The sequence below is a fragment of the Cebidichthys violaceus genome, unplaced genomic scaffold (genome assembly GCF_023349555.1).
Source record: "Cebidichthys violaceus isolate CVI_PGR_0920_01 unplaced genomic scaffold, fCebVio1.0.p SCAF_8, whole genome shotgun sequence".
In the NCBI taxonomy this organism is placed as follows: Eukaryota; Metazoa; Chordata; class Actinopteri; order Perciformes; family Stichaeidae; genus Cebidichthys; species Cebidichthys violaceus.
This window is the reverse complement of record NW_027176964.1, coordinates 6,937,047-6,955,664: the sequence shown is the minus strand read 5'-3', so window position 1 is coordinate 6,955,664 and position 18,618 is coordinate 6,937,047. Positions and strand designations below refer to the sequence as shown.

At 44.7% G+C, this 18,618-nt stretch overlaps 1 protein-coding gene across 3 annotated transcripts in view; it reads left to right on the top strand.

Moving 5' to 3' along the window:
• Positions 1 to 18,618, top strand: part of LOC137892789 (phosphatase and actin regulator 1-like) — a 47,545-nt gene that overhangs the window by 17,992 nt on the left and 10,935 nt on the right. The window contains exons 1-5 of one of the 3 annotated variants that reach the window (XM_068738168.1): positions 2,916 to 3,613; positions 7,400 to 7,564; positions 13,839 to 13,919; positions 15,579 to 15,782; positions 16,302 to 16,554. In XM_068738168.1, the coding sequence (XP_068594269.1) occupies positions 3,289 to 3,613; positions 7,400 to 7,564; positions 13,839 to 13,919; positions 15,579 to 15,782; positions 16,302 to 16,554 (1,028 nt within the window). In that variant the 5' untranslated portion in view covers positions 2,916 to 3,288. Of the gene's footprint in view, positions 1 to 2,915; positions 3,614 to 7,399; positions 7,565 to 13,838; positions 13,920 to 15,578; positions 15,783 to 16,208; positions 16,555 to 18,618 lie in introns of those variants that run through there. The other 2 variants (XM_068738167.1, XM_068738169.1) reach the window with 2 other exon arrangements.

Here is an 18,618-nt window from a genome sequence, read left to right as displayed (position 1 = left end):
AGGGAAAGTTGTCGACTGTCTCTGTTTTTGACGTTTGCCTGTCTCCTGCTCTGTGTCCGTGTTTGATTTAACTTTAAAAAAACTAATACATCACTGTTTCTCTCCTGAAGTGTTGCAGTCTGTTGACTTTACATAATCGTGTCGCGTTATTACTCTGCTGCCTGTCGGGGAGAGGGAGACCATTGAGCTTAATGCTGGAGGGGGGAGCCAGGAAGTGCAAGAAAACCCTCTATGCAGATTATAATTGCCGAAGTCATCATTCACCTTCCCCTACATCAAGTAAGAAAAGTGGGAAAAAAAAGGCTACACACTTTTACCATCTCATTAATTCTCTTTGAGATTGTGTCAAGGAAATGTGCTACTGTTTGTGTGTGTGTGTGTGTGTGTGTGTGTGTGTGTGTGTGTGTGTGTGTGTGTGTGTGTAACTCTGAGAGAGTAGGACAGATAATAATGCAGAGAGAGAATGACAGATGGGAAGAGACAGAGAGATGCAGGGAGAACAGGAACAGCAGATTTGTAGTGACAGGCTGCTCGGTCGGAAGTTTTGCCTAAAACCTGCAGCCCATCCATGGAAACCAGCTCCAACCAGAATCAGAAATATGAAAGAACTCTCTTTCAAGTAAAATGTCACCCATTTTTAGAGCTTATTTTACCTTTAAGTGTAGTAGAAGCCTTTTTCCTTCATTTCTTTTTAGTGGTGCATAAGAACTTCCATTCACTGAGGCTTCATGGCAACAACACGATGAGCCAACATGTCCATCAGATGAGAGTCAGGGAGGATTGGCAAATACTTCTGAGCAGCTTTGGGGCGAGCTTACCGCATCAGATTAAGTTTATTGTGACAGTTTGGGACACGTGTCAGGTATGTTTTCAACCGCACGAAAAGTAGACTTCGTTTGTGAAGGCCGGCACTGAAGATCCCAGAGTTCTAATGCTGCATTAGTTTCACACACAAACATAAAATCGATGGAAGCGCCTCTGAAAAGAAACTTAAAACCACCACACAACACAGAAACGCTCCAGAGATTCTAATCATAGGATTTCTTTGATTAGATCAGTTGTGATTACTGCGATCAGGACAGAGGTGAAAGCTATGCAAACTGTATCTGACCAGGTCTGACCTTATACGTTAACTGTTTGTTTGCACTATTATGTTTCAGTTCAATAAAGCTTAGATTCTAGTGTATATCCAAATAGGTCAACAGCACCAATTTCAATTTGTTGTGATTTGATACATAATGGGATAGTACTATTTATGTAGTGCAGAATATAATAAGCCTAACATCACATGTCTAGAATCAGATCTCCTCACCATCCGAACATAAGAACGACCGGTACAGTGAGACAGTGGATACAAAGAATAGAAAGATTTCAAAGTAAAACAATCGGTCCGAAGTAGAGATACAGTTTTATTTTGTTACTGAAGTTCTAGGTCATGTTCTCTCCTTCTTCTCTCATGAATTAAGCCGAGTGCTATGCTGTAGCACTGATTAGTGCTGCGTGACGCAGAAGCTTCAGAGCCACATTGCTAAATGACCTGTCTTGTGGCTTCAATTATCTGATTCTTGTAAGAATGATCTAACAGGAAATTGAGGCCAAAGTGGGCCTCAAACTTAACAGGATGTAGCCCCGTACAAGTCAACATACTGTTGAGACCAATGCCTGCATTTTAAGATAATCCAAGGTCTATATAATGTTCACTGAGGGGAGTAAACAGGGAGAGAAAGATTAACGCTGTCCTTGTTTATGAAACTGGCAGTGCAGTGAGACAGCAACATGTTTTTCTTGAGTGTTTAAAGCCTCTTATACTCTCTCACCCACAAACACACACAGTCCTAAGTGTGATCTACCTGATGGAGACTTTCGCTCCTTTATCCGTTGACCTCTGACTCTTTGATGCAAAGTATCACGTATCAGACACAACCCAAAAAAATGAAAAATCCCCATTCTTGCCAGTTTCCTACTTTGCATCGAGGAGATGGATTTGATATCACTGAAGAAGAGCTGCAGCTCACCACCATTCACTGCTCAATAACTGGCCATTAATGTTATCAGCTACCGACAAAAATGTGCCCAGCAGCTCCGGGGATCGACTCATCTTTGGGACTGTTTGGCTGCTGTTTGGAATTTGTGATGTGAAGAAAGAATATTTAATTGCTGTTACTCATTTGAAGTGCTGAGCTCTCTTGATCGCTGATTACGGCCCCTTTGCTGCATTTCTTTCTCTTTGATTTGAATTCTCTGAGCTCTTGTCTGCTGTTATTGGACAGACGTCATTTTTTTGCACTCACGTCTCTTGCTCCTTGCACTTTGAAACTGACTTTTTAAATCTCCCTTCATCTTTTTGGCCTTTGTAATCAGTTTTTGAACTGCAACTGTTTCACATGCTCGTATTTCACACACAAAGTTAAACAGCGAGTGATTTCATAGTTGTACTTGTACTTGCTATAGTCTGCAAGACCCAATAATGACCTGTCTAAGGGAATCAAGTATCAGCAGCGTTTTCATCCTCTTATCTAATGTGTGGCTATATTCCCCTTTAAAATAAATGATTAACTAGACTCTGTCTCTCAAATTACATTACATTAATTATCATTTAACTCCTCTGACGAAATAATAATATGTTGGTTAGATCAAAAGTACATCCTAACTCACTGTTTTTGTGCAAATATCATGCTTATGAAATGTATTACGTAGTGGTGATTTTGCTTAGTTATTATTGTTTTTAAATAAAATACAGAAAACGGTTTGTCATGTAATGTAACTAAAATAAAAAAGAACAGAGACTGGGATCCTATTATCAGACGGGCAACTTTTCCTCCGTCAACGCCGGCCTATTAGAGGAGCGCACCGGCCAGCCAATCACAGGCCTTCCCTGCTCTGCTCCACTAATCGCGGATTAGCTACAACCGACTGCAGTCTGCAGCTCAGGGAGGGAGAGGTAGTCGCTGCCTCTCACTACTCACTCTGCGTTTTATTATTAGCTCGCTTGGATCCGGCAGCAGGGCTTCTTTCTTCTTTTTTTGTCTTTCTCAGCAGCAGCAGCGACTTTAGCATTGCGCCGCCGAGTAGCTGCACGTTATCGGGATCTCAGGTAAAGGTGTGTGGGGGCGACACGGGCAGAGACGAGCGGCTGTGTTTTCTTTAGGGCTCGATGGAAGCCGCTACTGTCGGTCAGGTACGACTCAATTGATGGGCCCTTTTTTCCCTTTTTTTTAATTTGAAGCCACGCCGTCGTTAACACAGAAGCACTGCTCCGCTCTCGCGTCCCCTTCCCCGCCACCCCCGATGTTCAAGACGGCCAATTACCCGACGGTGGACCCCGCGCCCACCATCATGCACGGCACCTGGTTTGCCACGGGGTGCCGAGCAACGCCCGTGGTGGTGGAGAAGCCGAAGAAGAAGAAGGCGTTCAGCCTGGTCAAAATCATGTCCCTCGGCAACAAGAAAGGACACGGCCAGCATCCGCAAAGCCACAACCACCACAATAACCACCACCACCAGCAGCACCAGCACCACAACAACAACATGCCCTTCGCCATCCACTGTCACATCGGGAAGGAGATCAAGCACATTTGCAGCAATTGCAGTCGCGGGAACGACACGCAGGACGGTGAGTAAAGAGGCTCGAGCACCGTCATTCCGCGGTGCTGCCGTGCTCATGATCTGCCGATGGGCCCCATCGGGCTCAGTGTGCTCCTTGGTGTGTCTGCTCGTTACGGTTTTAAGTGAGTCATGTGCCTTTAGACGCAACGCGACTGATTCATTGTTGCTATTTGTGGGAACTGTCTCTGACTGGATCAGAACTTCTTGTAGGGGTTGGGCTCTGATTGAATTGCTACTTGTTGGTTTGCATCACCAAAAAAAATGGATTATGGAAGCTAAAGTATGTCTTTAATGTATTTATATGTGATTAAAATGGCATGAAGCTGTGCAGGCAGTGTGCACAAAGCCATTTCCAGCTCAGTGTCATTACATCATCACTCAGCCATCTTGGTATGCAAACAAGTGTTGTTTTTTGTTGTTTGTTATTTATAAAATTAAAAGCAGCCACACCAGTGTGTTTGTGTTCCAGTGGTGGAGAATGCAGGTTGTATGCAACTGGGCCTGATGTCATGAAAACATTTTTTTAATCACCATGGATACTTGGATGAGCTTTCTCCCCCCCCCCCCCCCCCCCCCCTTTTTTTACTTTACAGATTGAGCTGCTCTCCCCTCTGTCAGGATTTGTCAAGACTGTGATTGATTACATCACCTTGCACTTGAGTTGTAGACATTCTTGGTTGGTTGTGTGTGTGTGTGTGTGTGTGTGTGTGTGTGTGTGTGTGTGTGTGTGTGTGTGTGTGTGTGTGTGTGTGTGTGTGTGTGTGTGTGTGTGTGTGTGTGTGTGTGCCTGGAAATGGTCCAGTAAAAGAAAGATGGGGGAAGTAAACGCACGGCACAGACAGACTAGAGAATACACAGATGGTTCAGCTTCCCAGAATGCACCACATATGATGTACATTGCGTTAGCGTGTGGAGGCCTACAAAGAAGTGTTTGATGCTTTTATTGCGGTTCATAAAAGTGTGTCATCATTCTCATAGAGCTGGTTTGTTGGATGTCACTCGGCGTTGATTTGCCTCTTTTGTCTTCCTCGAGCTTTTGGACCTCCTAATGAAGTAATTTGACTCTCCGCTGGATTTAATTAGCGCTGTCTGTATAGAGCTATTTAAGGAGCGGCGTGGTGCCGATATGTGTTGGCTCGGAGGCACCGGAGCGTCCAATTTGAAATGTCCGCGGGGACTGATTTCCACTGCGTTACTGTCACATTGTTTACCCTGCTGGTGTCATCGACCCGCAAAAGGTGCAAGGCCGAGATCCTCCTTGTGGCACTGGCACCGCAGTGGCTAGTCTGTGGCAAGCGTCAGTCAGGCGTCAGGACTGTGGCACCTCAGTGACTAGTCAGTGGCACTTCAGCGGCAAGCGTCAGTCAGGCGTCAGTCAGGTGCCACAACTGTGGCAAGCGAGCGACACTCGTTCGGCACCCGTCAATAAGCTGCTGAGCTGAGAACACCCATTGTTGTTACGATAGGTCAGCTGCCATAAATCAGTTTTATCATCATAGTAGATTCTAATTAACTGGAGAAAAAACTTGTTTTCTAACACGTAGATCATAAACCCCTGAATATAAACGGCACCCATTGAAATCGGATGGGAAATGTAACTCAGTAACGGTCCGAATAAGTCAATCTATGTAGCTGGATTATAACGGTATGCCTGTGAGCAACCAGGTTCAACTTTTACTTTATTGAAATACTTCCGCCATCAATGTCATGATTTAGACCGTTTTGAAATAAAAATACAATCTTTACTGATTATTAGGCCCTAGTAGTCAAAGATTATCAGCTGCAATAATCAATAACTAATACGTTTTTCACTCTTTTTTGTTTGTTTTTCACTTTTTCGTGACATCCAAGCATCTACAGAATGACCCTGACAAGTGGTTATGCCTAAATGTTCGAATTTTTTTTTTTTTAAATATGTAATATTATCACTCTTCCTCTGCTTATATGTAGGTGTCATTATGTGCCACAAGCTGCCAGTGCCAACAGTTGTCAGAGTAGTGCCACCAGGCGTCAGAGGATTGCCACCAGTAGTCAGAGGAGTGTGGCCCCTGGTTCGTGTACGTTTTGATAGTCTGTTTTATAGATTATTTGTTTTTTTCTTTTGAAGAGCAACGCAAAGTAAGACAGGTAGTCCGGAAGTAAAAAAAAAAAAAAGTCAAAATAAAAGTCAAGGCAATAGAATGACCGTATGCAAGTCAACTGTTAATCTATGGTGCAAGCACATACCAGGGTAACATTAGAAGAAAAAAAAATATATATATATATATATATATATATATAAATATAAATAAATGGGCCGAAGGGAGTATGCTAGCAACAATAGTTGACTACATGCGATTTAATATTAATTTATCCATGTACACAGCAATAATCAACTTTTCGATTGATCTGTGTATTGTTTGATGCAATACAGTTCGTAATATAGTTTAATCAAAATCCTATCGTGACAACAATGGGTGTTGTCAGGAAATGTGGCTCCACCCGCTCAGGTCGGCAGCTTATTGACGGGTGCCGAACGAGTGCCGCTCGCTTGCCACAGTTGTGGCACCTGACTGACGCTTGCCGCTGAAGTGCCACTGAGGTGCCAGTGCCACAAGGAGGATCTCGCTGTCTGTCCGCAAAAGTGACACGTCCGTGTTGGCAAACGCCACGAATGTGACGTAGTGATTGACAATAACGAGTTCCCTGGCGGCATGTCATGGGTGATGATCTGACACAATGACTCCAGACCAAGACAACGTGGCCCTTTTTGTAATACTTCTTTTCCGTTATAGTCACCTAGTTGTGTCCACGCAGTCTGCACGGACTCGAACCTGCCCGAGTGTTTGCTTTCATCGCTATTCCAGTTGGGTAATCGTTGCTCCCACAAGGCGGGAAATCTCAGCGCCTGGCAGTGCAACACTATGCTGTGGTTGCAAAAGATGATGCAAGTGAGGCAAACACAAAAAAAACAGCACTTATTAAGACTATCCGAGTTGACCGAAGCCTTTGTTACTGCCTGTGTATCCAGTGATTGCCGGTTACAATTTAGTTTAGAATAATGACGTTTTAGTGAATGCTTTGCTGGTCTTCTTTTCCTGCAAGATGGTTGCATTCAGTTGTTTGGCTGTCGGGGCATGCTACTTCCTTTTATACACCTCAAATGTCTGCGACACGTCCTTTTCTAAAGGCCCACCGTCGTTTGTTTGCTGCTATAGCATTGCTCTATTTTTTAGATCCGTTCCCAGTGAGTCTGTTTTGAGGCCCAGAGTTCTGATCGTACCTCTGCAGCTAATACATTAGCTTTTGGTTTTTGCCACAGTTTTTTTCCCCGCTTGTTTTGTACTCCTGGATCGCAGCATCTCTCCAAACGCGACGCGCCTTTTTTTTTTTTTTTGCGTTTTCATTTAATAACTCGTGTAAGAATGAAACGCTTTTGATACCCAACTGTACGTAAAAGTCTTAATGAGCTGGGGCCTTGTGAATATTTAATGAGGAGCAGAAAGATTTCCCTTTTAATGAGGTGCTGCTTATCAATCTGTTTTTTTAGTGTGATGCCGCCTCAAACTGTTAAGGCTCGGACCTAATGCTATCTGATCCGCAGGTTTGTTTATCCTCCAAACCTCGTCCAGTCACGAGGGGAATCAGGGGGCCACTTGGCACGGGTTCTTAACTGCTTGGAACTCCGTGAGCAAAAGTATCTGCTGCGTTTACTGCTATCTCTCCCTGTATGAGTACCAGAATATCACCTCCTCTGCATCCTCACCTAACATAGACCCTGTTTTTGTTGTTTGTTTTTTATATTCCCTTACAGCTGAGGAAGTAGAGAGGCTGGCCGCCATGCGTTCCGAGTCCTTGCTCTCCGGCACCCATACTCCGCCCATCCGCCGTCGGAGCAAGTTTGCCACTCTGGGACGCCTCCTCAAGCCCTGGAAATGGAGGAAGAAGAAGAGTGAGAAGTTCAAGCAGACATCAGCTGGTACATGTCTTTTTTTATTCTTAATTCTACAGCATGTTAGTACAACACATGTCATGTTTATCAAACAACCATGTGATGTCATACCGGCGTTTGGTCGTGGGAAGTAATGCAGTGTAAATCCTTTTGGCCAAAAGATAAAAGAATGAAGTTTCTGCGTAATCGGGAAAAGGTCTCTTTAGAGTTCCTTTGATCTTGCAGGCCAGTGTTTTTTTCGGCGGGCGAGTGAAGGACACGCTGTACTTATTGTCCCCAGGCTGACACCGTCCTGAATTCTACCGTCAGCCTGGTGGACAGGAGGAGACAAATTGTCAGACTGCATCTGGCCGGTTGGAAGCAGAACTCTCGCTTGTATAAAACATGAGCAAACACTCCAGTCTGAACAGGACAGGGCTTTCTGATTTGGTAATATTAGAAAATTAGCATCTTCCAGGTGTGAATTTCCTGAATGAACTGGGTCTCACAAAGCGTGTATATGACCTTTTTCTTTTCTTTTTGGGTTGCCGTTACTTTTCAGCTAGGATTCGACCGTTACCGTTCCCAGAGTGCTGTTCTACTGTAGTTTGTGTTTAGGGTCTTCCCCCCCCCCCCGGCTCTTCAGCAGTCTCTCTGGCCCACGTGGTATTTTCAGTGAGACACACAAGTGCTGACGAATTCTATTTGTTAACTTTCGATGCTTGACTCTCTGACAATTTTACTGTATTTTCAAAGATAGCGCGCACTTGATGAAACAATCATGAATGCCGTGTGATAACGGCATCTCCCCTGTTGTGGTGAAGGACAACAATGAAGAGCTGAGCGACAAAAGGGCTTTTTTTTCCCTCCCATTACAATGGTGTTAATGCACAGTGGAGTTGAGGGGGGAAAAAAAGTGCTCATCGCTTTTGTTATCCACTTGTTTTGTGTGCATAATGCTGCTGTCTCCAAATTATTCTTTTGGTACCATTGTTCCATTCAATCCTTTTTGATAGATGCTGGATTATGACCCACCAGAACGGCCTCTAAAGTGGAATCTGTGTGTTGTTTTCAAGCTGCAGGCCGTGTGCAGTCCTGCAAGTAGCTCCAAAGCTCAGGCAGGTTCTGTAACCGAAGCGTACCACCGCGCGCGCACACACCGTCACATCAATTTCAGCAGGAAGTGTGAACCCGACCCTTTTAAAGCCCCAAACAAGAGGAACGTGGCCTGCACAGCGAGGCGCAGTAAAATTCATATTCAAGTGACAGGAAGAGGCTCAAATGGCTACAAATGCGTAATGTGAAAAGGGGTTGCTAGTAGTGATGACAGAGCCGCTTTGAAATCCAAATGTGCACCAACAACCCATTGAAAGGGGAACATTATGAAACCATATATTTTATGAGCCAATGATCACAGTAAGTCTTTAAAAACGCCTCCATTGATTTGCATATTTGATTTGCATATTTACAGTTTTTGTAAAATAGAGGGAAATGTCTGCTGGCAAAACACGATCGAGTTCACCTGCTGGAATGTCCGGTGGACCCTGTTGTTATCTGGGTTGGCATCGGACCCATTCAGGAGTTTGAACGGCACTGAATCCATGAATTGCTAACAACTGCTAGAAGCGTGGATAGGATTTTGAGTAGGCGGCATGTTAATCTGACAAGAGCGAAAGTCGGAGCAAAAAGGAAAAACGGATATTTAGTGAAACGGATCATTTGGAGAAAGGAGCGTCTCAATTATTTGCTCATTCCAAGAAGAAAGATGGCTCAGTGTAACTCTTTCCCCACTTGTAATCCTCTTGTAATGAGCGTTTTGATGTCATGAAAGTTTAGAGGAAGAAAATTCAGCTTACTTCATCTAGGAAACGGTATTGACTTTGGTTGACCTGTTGATTTGCGTTATTGTCAGGGTTTTTTTAAACGGAACCTTGCTCGGACTGCTGTGCATTTGTCCTCATTTCGTTTGCCAACGCTAAGATGGCAGCCTATTTATTTACGAGCCTCAAAGCCTGGAACGGGATGATGTCATTTTTAACAAGTGAGTCAACCTGTTGCTGAAAAGGAAGGGTTTATCCCCCGAATCACAATCCATATAGTTCCGTTATATTGGAGGGATGGAAGACGTCTCTGCTGCCGATATCTCCTCAAACTAGGCAGCTCGCACCAAAACAATCTGGATTGATAAATGGCTCCACAGGGGGGGAAAAAAAAACCCATAAGTACTTTTGATTTTAGGGTTGAACCCTCCTCATCCCTGCAGTCGCCTGCGAATGCCTCACTGTTGATCGTGTTTGCTGTGCCATGCGGGGAGCAGAGGCCAGCCACTGGGCATGCAGATGTTGTCGTAGATAATTGGGCACCGAGCACAGCAGAGGATTATGAACGTGTTGTGATATTAAGCAGATGAAGGCCAGCGGTGGGGAGGGGGGGGCTGTACTCCTCACCTCAGGAAGGAAGCGAGAAGGGCCTGACAGTCGGGCGTATTATCACGCTGTCTTATCGTGCTCGGTACATTCAGCAGAGATTCATCAAAAGAACACGGTAGTCTGATGCTATCTCCCATCTTTTGTTTCTAATCCAATTAGTCAGCGCTTCCTTGTGAACAGCGGTCGTCTAAACGCGCCCTTCTTGCTGTTCATTAGCGTTTTTTCCTTCTCTGCTGTATCCTCTTTTTTTTTTTGCTGTATCAAAGACGCGTTTAGCCACATCAAGCCTTAACGCGCGAGCGTCTCATTGATAAAAGGCTCCGTGAAAGTTATTTTATTTATTTTTTTTAATGCAGTGGGGTTTTTTTGCTGAGAGAAGTGCCTCGGTAGAAGGCTCCACTTTGAGCTACTGAGCCTCAGGGTTGGTAGGATGTGTTCTGACTATCTGGGTCACTTCGCAGTGGAATATATTTTCTCTGAAAAAAAAGAAACTAAGCGTAGTGTTCTCAGATCAATTCTGGCTGTACTGAGACGTGCCAGTTTTTGTTTGATATGCTCTCGATTGCGTGTCCCCTGATGAGCGTTTGATGTTCTCGCCTCGGCACAGACTGAGCGCCCACAGTCGTCGGACGCCGCTCGGACCGTCCGAAATAGAGCTTGCTGATATTTAAGGTGATTTAGAGGACAGCGTCTGCTTTAGACCCTGGTATGAAAGATGCATTGTGCTCTTTGGTATTAATGATCCTCAGCGCAGTCCTAACCCTTATTGTGAACTCGGAGCTCATAATTTGCCATTTTGGTGACCCACGCAATCACACTCAGGATCAAAGTGAAGGAGAGAGGTCTGAGTGGCTGTTTCAATAAAAAAATCCACACTTTTCTTTTTTTTTTATATATGGCTCTCGCAGGACCTTCCTGATGAAATGAACATGAAATTCCAATTCTTGCACACTATTAATGCATTCATTAGATATTAAACAAAATGTCACGCAAGGACAGCCAGTGATTTAACTCTTTGAGTCGACGCTCGGCCGGCTGCGTTGTCCGTTTTTAACAATGCCTTTTGTTTTATACGCAGACGATATCTGACAATCTGTCAAGACGTATCGGCGCAAAGGCTTTTGAGTTAATGGTATTACGTAACCGTGCAGCATCCCGTGGCATAGCAGTTATGTCATAAAGCTTTGAGTAATTACTTTTCATTTTGGATGAGACGGCAGTGTAATCCCCGAACACGTTACAGAAAACGGCAGCCGTGCGTCGACCTTTAGCCTTGGGTTTCCCCCCACTCTGGCAAAGTGTTGGGCGGATGTTTTCATTAATTGTTTTTAAGAACACCGTTATCCAAAAGGTTTTTTTCTTCTATTTTCTTTCTAAATATCTTCGGTGTGCTATCGAAGGATTTTTATTTAAAGAAATGAGATGCTATAGAGGCTTAAATGGTATTTACCGAGTTTTAATGGTGTTCATCCCTAAATAAGATTAAAGAAGATTCTCATATGTTGACATTAATAGTCAAAAAGCACAGTCGTCGCCTCTCACTTGAAGAGGGTTGTGGGAGTTTTGAGGAAGATCAACTGCCAAGGTGCAGAGATCCCTAGTTTTGATTACACTTCCAGACTACTACAAGGTTTATTTATTTTTTCTCTTTATCCAGGTACGGCTCAACTGGCAGACACTATTAATAGAAACCTCTCTGGTCTCTGAGCCGTTGTACATTTTAATGAAGTTTGAGAATGCACAGGTGCAAAGAGGTGAAACGTGTGATGCCTGCGGTGCTTTGTGGGACTGGCCAAATTCACTTTGATAGAAGCATTCCTCCATGTTGATTCTGGGTCAACTGTTTAAGTGTGTGTGTGTGTGTGTGTGTGTGTGGGGGGGGGGGGGGGGCATCTGTCGGCATCAGCATGTACAAATGGTGCAATTTCCTTTTCCTTTCACACTCAAAGTAGCACTTCCTAGGGCTCCAGTGAAGAATTTATTTTTGGGACATATTTGGAATATTTTGGTTACACCCCCCCCCCCCAAGCTTCTTTTTTTTATTTTTTTTTTTTATTGCTGCTTAACTAATTCCTGGCTTGGAGCTGATCTCAAACAGGCTTCTCTTGGAACACTTTTGAAGTATTGAGTGATATTAAACATCTGGAGGAACTCATAATGGAGTGTAGTGTTTGATGATAACTCGCTCTTGCCAGCGTAGTTTGGAACACTGAAGCACAGAGGATCCACATTTGCCCGTCTGACATTTGCATGACTCTCATTTGTGTATTTCTTTTTTTTATTATTTTGGACTCTCAGTAGTTGGTTTTAAATCCACTGTGCTGTGACTAAGGGCATGGAGAAGAGAGGTCCAGCTGTCGGTGTTTTCATGAATCCACGGTGAGGATGTGTTGGCATTGAACATACCGCCCTCTAATAGAGCCGGGACGAGACTCCTGGGTCCTCTGTAAAGCACACATGGCCCGACCTGTGATCACCAGCTACAGAGGCCTGCAGGGAGATTCCTGCGCAGTGTGATCAAGTGCTGTTGCTGATCCTCATTTCACATTCCTAATTTGTTTCTATGCAGGGGTAGAATTTTGAAATTACCAACATGATTTTTTTTTTTTGCTGCTTTTGTTCCGCCTACTGCTACAAGATGTTAAGTGCCTCGATTTTTGAAGCCTAAGAATAGAAGCAGCAGCTATGGGACGTGTTATCTTGTGCATAATGCATTACAATGGGAGGTGTTGTTGGAATAGCTTCTCCACCTCTTTATCTCTTTTGTTAATCAAGGTCCCGTTTATTTTCAGCTTTAGGTGATCAGAAGAGAAGTTTCACAGATTATCTTTACAACGAAATCCAGGATGTTACTAACTAATACTGCTGTTCTCTCAACTGAAGTTGCTTGGAATTCTTTTCTGTGATAAACGATCAAAAGATATACCATTAGACCCGCACGTACAGCAAGACCAATAATATACTGGCGCTACAGTCGTGTTCAAGTAAATCAGTAAAATAGAAAAGCATTTACTTATAGGATAAGTTTGTTGATAACCTCCATTTTTCTTATCATCTGATCCCATTAAAAGACAAAACCCAACAATGAATTGATCCTACAAGTACTACTTGTAGGATCAATTCATATATCAATAAGATATATCATTTGCCTACTGTGCAGGCAAATGATATATCTTATTTTTAGCATTTACCTCCATTGTCATTCAAAAGCTATTCAAAACTCAACGAGCCACATTGTTGCACTGGGTGACGTGTCCCTTTGTTACAATGATCATGTGCTCTGTAGTTTTATTTTGTGTCAGTTCCACGTGCGCCGCCCCTGCTGTTATTAATACTCGGTATCCCACTAAATGTGTACTAATCCGCAGTTGAAAATAGTCCCCCGGTAAATTCGCCGCTTACTCCTGTTTGAGTAATCTTTTCTTAAAACTACAGTGCCCAGCTGTTTTAAGAGGGTTTCAGGCCATTTTTAATAATAAGACCATGTCTGTTTTTAAAAGGGTTACGTCTTCGGTTGGAACAAATGGGGTTTGGGGCTGAGTGCAACAGACAGAATAGGGAAGGCTAATGGATGGTTATTTTTGGTCTATTCATGGGACTTGTTGACAATAATAAGAATATAGAATAATGCCTGCCCTATCATATTTTTTTTATCTAAAAGAAAGAAAAAAGTCTTTTAAAAGAGAGGGTGATTTTAATGGCCATGCACTGCTATCTTGAAAATCCCTCGTAGACTTCCAGGTATTGCCAGTATCATGAGTACAAATCTACTAAAGCCATGGCTCTTGATCGCAAACTATTTTGCTTAGGGATCTGGAGATCTTTGTTTTTGTTATTCAAAGGTTTGGCCGATGTGAAAATTACTTTAACATTATTCTCCTTTGCCCCCTCAGCTCTGGAAAGGAAGATGTCAATGCGACAGAGCAGAGATGAGTTGATCAAGAGAGGAGTGCTGAAAGAGATCTTTGAAAAAGGTGAGCTGCATGTCCTCCGGTTACAGTCTGATTCCACCAGAGCTGGAAACTGTCTCGGTTTTAAGTAGAAACTGCAGTAACAGTAGAAGTGGTGCGTTGTTCATGTCCTCGTTAATCAGGAGTGTCTGAAGTGCGCTCTTCAAGATTTGGCACGGGCATCTGGTGATATAATCTTTCATTATAGAAATTTTGTGGGATTTTATACACTCTTTGATCTTGATTTGATGTGCCCTACACACCCCGTATTCAAAGCTAGAGAGTGTATTTGAGTCTTGACAGCAGAGAGCTGCAGGCCTTGGGACATCAAAAATAAAGTTGGTGAAGCCCAGAAAAGTCTGTTGCCTCTTACCAAGATGTGAACAGAGCAAATGAGGGATTTCCATATTTTATTGTTTTACAAATTGAGCTTTTTGGACAATGTTCTAAAACAATAAGAAGGGTAAAACAAATGCCTTCAAACATGCCCAAATCAAGTACAGTTGTAAATGGAATGTCATTTGTAGAATGCTAGCTGGTTCTCCTTCAAGCTTAAAGTACCCCCCCCGTTTGTGCACAATAGCTGTGCTACTCCTTAGAATGCAGTGCATATTAATTAGGCCAGGTGTCCCTGCCCAGTGACAACCTAGTTTCCATAATCAAAAAAAACCAAAAAGCTTGTGTGCACAGCTTGATAGATCAGCAGTGGTTATTTGTATGCATGCAAAGCGTCACTAGATCTATTGAAGCTGCATTGTTTCATCAGCACTGACATTCATTCCCCTGATGTATAGATATACCACACAACTCACTTTGTAGTTCAAATCGACTCTGATCCAGATAGAAATAGATCCGTAGGGGCAGAAATGTAACTATAATTGAAATAAAAGAAATTCCATGTTAGCAAAAATGTGCTAACCTTCCATCTGATTGGCTGCTGGATTGTAAAACGGCTTTAACTGTTTGCCATTTTTAGACTTCCTGGATTTAATGTGGCACACGCCAGCCAAACCCTATCACTAGTCTAGTTTAGAGTTAAATGGTACATAGTCCGCCATCTCAGTGGCTGAATTTAAAGATCCAGTCAGATCTTTCCTCATGAGGATGCTTCAAAAAGACGGCCTTTGAGGGTCTTTTTGTATGACAGCTGGTTACAGCAACGACTATGAATATGAGCAAAAACTCCCATGGAAGACTTTCTGAATGTTAAAAAGTCATGAGACTTACCTTCCTTTCAAAAACATGGAGGGGGGGGGGGTTATAAGCATTCTTGTGGTTTTCTCTTCAAAAGGCTGTTGAGATGAAAATGGGGATGGGGGAGATCTCCCAACATGAATGCATTGTTTGTCAGAATATGTGAGCAGCGTTGTGAATTGCACTGTCAGCCTTAAAAAAAAAAACATCAAACGGCTCCGCGCTGTGAAAGAATTAAAAAAGCGAAAGTTCTGTCAAACTGCTTGGCTGACAGCGTTCCCTGGTCTGCTTTGTGCTGATAAAGGGCTCTCGGGTCGTTAAACAGCCTGAGCTTTTCTGAATCCACTTCCCATTGTCTCCAAACTGAGCACTTCATCTTAAACTTTGTTGGAACAGTCTTTCCCGTGAAGTGTCTTTCTTGTGCAATCAAAGCACGTTTTTCGATGCTTGTCAGACTGACGCTTCTTTCTTTTTTTTTTTAATGTTTAGCCACCGTTGAGTTCGGATCCTCGATGGACGGCAGAGTGTGCACTAAGGAGTCCTCTATTAAGTCGTCTATGGTCCTGCCCACCAAGAAATCTGTCACCTACTCTGGAGACCTTCAGGATAACCCCACCAAGCCGCCGCTGTACCACAAACAGCCTCCCGCTCTCCCTCCGAAGCCTTTCTCTAGGATCCCGAACCATAGCACAGGTCAGTTGATGCTCGGTGTCCCTTTTTATTTTTATTTTTTCCCAAACCCATATACAGAAATAGTTGTAGCCAAACTTGTTACTTCCTGCAGTTCTTCTTTTTGACAAATGAGCCATGACCGCTGTCGCTTTTAAACAACTACCTGTGTTGCCACACATGTGCACAGGATTATAGTAGTCTCATTAAAGTCCCCCGTGGTGATGTCAGCTGGGCTCTCTCTGTCGTTTTCCGTCTGTCAGTCAGAGGGAAGTGGCATTACCCTGGCCTAATTCCCACCGCTCTGTGCTGACGTCTGAGCCGTGTCCACGAGCTCCTGTTTATCTGCCTGCGCCATCAAAATGGTGTGGCCGCGATTTAACCCAGTATAAATAAATAATCCTTTCTGTTCTGTTCCACCTGATTTTAGCTTTTTTGTTTTCTTTCTAGATTCTTGCCAGCCAATGAAGTTGCCCTATATGCCCGGGGGAAAGCACTCCCCGCCCCTGCCTCCCAAAAAAGTGATGATTTGTGTGCCTACAGGGGGACCGGACTCCTCCGGATCCCCGTCTCCGTCCCCCAACCCCCTCTGCGCTCTCTCCCAGAAGTGCGGCCCTCCCCAGGGCATGCCCCTCCACCACGGCACCCTGCTACCCTCCCAGCTCGCCGCACTCTCCGGCCTCCACCAGAGCCACGGCCACCCGCTCCAGCTCCAGTACGGCAGCTTGCACGCACCCAGCCGCATCATCGAGGAGCTCAATAAAGCCCTGGCGCTCTCTATGCAGAGGTTTGAAAGGTTAGTGGCCATCAGCGCCCGGGTCATTCAATCTGATTGTCCTCCCAGTGAAGGGGGGGTGGGGATTATGGATCGGCCTCTATTTGTCTATCTGTCTGTGCATCACACGTGATATCTTGTTTGGATTTTAACACAACTTTGTGTGTAATTTAAAATATTTCCCCAATTGGAGGTTATCGCTTGATACCGATTGGCATCAAAGGGATGCTGGTGACATGTTTCCTTTTTTATGAAGAATTATTGTGTGTAGAGTCTGTAGTCAATGCATATCTTGTTACATTACATTACAGTCATTTAGCAGACGCTTTTATCCAAAGCGACTTACAATAAGTGCATTCAACATTGGTAATCAAAAGAACTACTAGTCACCAGAAGTCATAAGTACATTTCCTTTTCCAAACAAGCATCTAAGAGCATGAAGCAGAGCATAACTCGGAGCCAAAGTACAGTGCAGAAACAAGAAAAACAGTTAGTGCTATAAGTAATACGAATACAATAAGTGCAACAAGCTAGTATGAATACAATAAGTGCTAAGTGGAAGGCTCAGGGTAGCACTTCCTGAAGAGGTGGGTTTTCAGCCTGCGCCGAAAGATGGGCAGCGACTCCGCTGTCCTGACATCAGTGGGAAGTTCATTCCACCACTGTGGGGCCAGGACAGAAAACAGCCATGACCGAGTCGATCGGCCGCCAGGACCTCTGAGCGACGGGGCAACCAATCGCCCCGAGGCAGCAGAGCGAAGTGGTCGGGCGGGGGTGTAGGGCTTGACCATGGCCTGGAGATAGGAAGGAGCTGTTCCTTTCACTGCCCTGTAGGCTAGCACCAGAGTCTTAAACTGGATGCGAGCTCTTACAGGTAGCCAGTGTAGAGAACGGAGAAAGGAAGTTGTGTGGGAGAACTTGGGGCGATTGAACACCAGGCGAGCTGTGGCTTTCTGGACAAGCTCCAGAGGTCTGATGGCCGTCGCCGGGGCTCCGGCGAGTAGAGAGTTGCAGTAGACCAGGCGGGAGATGACAAGAGCCTGGATGAGAACCTGCGCCGTCTCGTCAGTCAGGAAGGGACGAATCCTCCTGATGTTGTATAGCAGGAATCTGCAGGAGCATGTAACGGATGAAATGTTTGCTGAGTGACAGTTGGTCATCCAGGGTCACACCCAGGTTCCTCGCAGTCAGAGTTGGCGTCACCACGGTATCATCAATGGTGATGGACAGGTCCCGGTGCGGGCAACCCTTCCCCGGGAGGAACAGTAGCTCGGTTTTGTCTAGGTTGAGCTTGAGGTGGTGTGCTGTCATCCACTTCGAGATGTCAGCCAAGCACGCAGCGATGCGTGTCTCCACTTGGGTGTTACCGGGGGGAAATGACAAGACCAGCTGGGTGTCATCGGCATAACAATGGTAGGAGAAGTCATGCGAGCGAATAACAGAACCCAGAGATGTTGTGTAGAGCGAGAAGAGAAGGGGGCCCAGGACTGAACCTTGCGGAACCCCCTTAGTCAGCATGCGTGGTTCCGACACGGCCCCCCTCCAGGTCACCTGGTAGGATCGACCCGTCCGGTAGGATGCAAACAGGGAGAGTGCAGAGCCTGAGACGCCCATCCCCTCGAGGGTGGAGAGGAGGATCTGATGGTTCACAGCGTCAAACGCCGCAGACAGGTCCAGGAGAATCAGGACAGAGGAGAGAGAGTTAGCTCTCGCGGCGTGAAGCGACTCTGTCACCGCAAGGAGGGCCGTCTCTGTCGAGTGACCCACTTTGAACCCGGACTGGTGGGGGTCCAAAAGCTGTTCTGGTGGAGATAGGAAGACAGTTGGTTAAAGACAGCACGTTCAAGTGTTTTGGATAGAAAGGGTAGAAGAGAAACCGGTCTGAAGTTTTTGACATCAGAGGGGTCAAGTGATGGTTTCTTCAGAAGAGGGGTGACTCTGGCAGTCTTGAAGGCCGTGGGAAAGCATCCTGAAACAAGAGATGTGTTGATGAGGTGGGTGAGGAAAGGAAGGAGTTCAGTCGCAATAGACTGATGAGTGCTGTGATTAGTACAGCATTTACTAACTTCCCCTCTTCTTCAGACT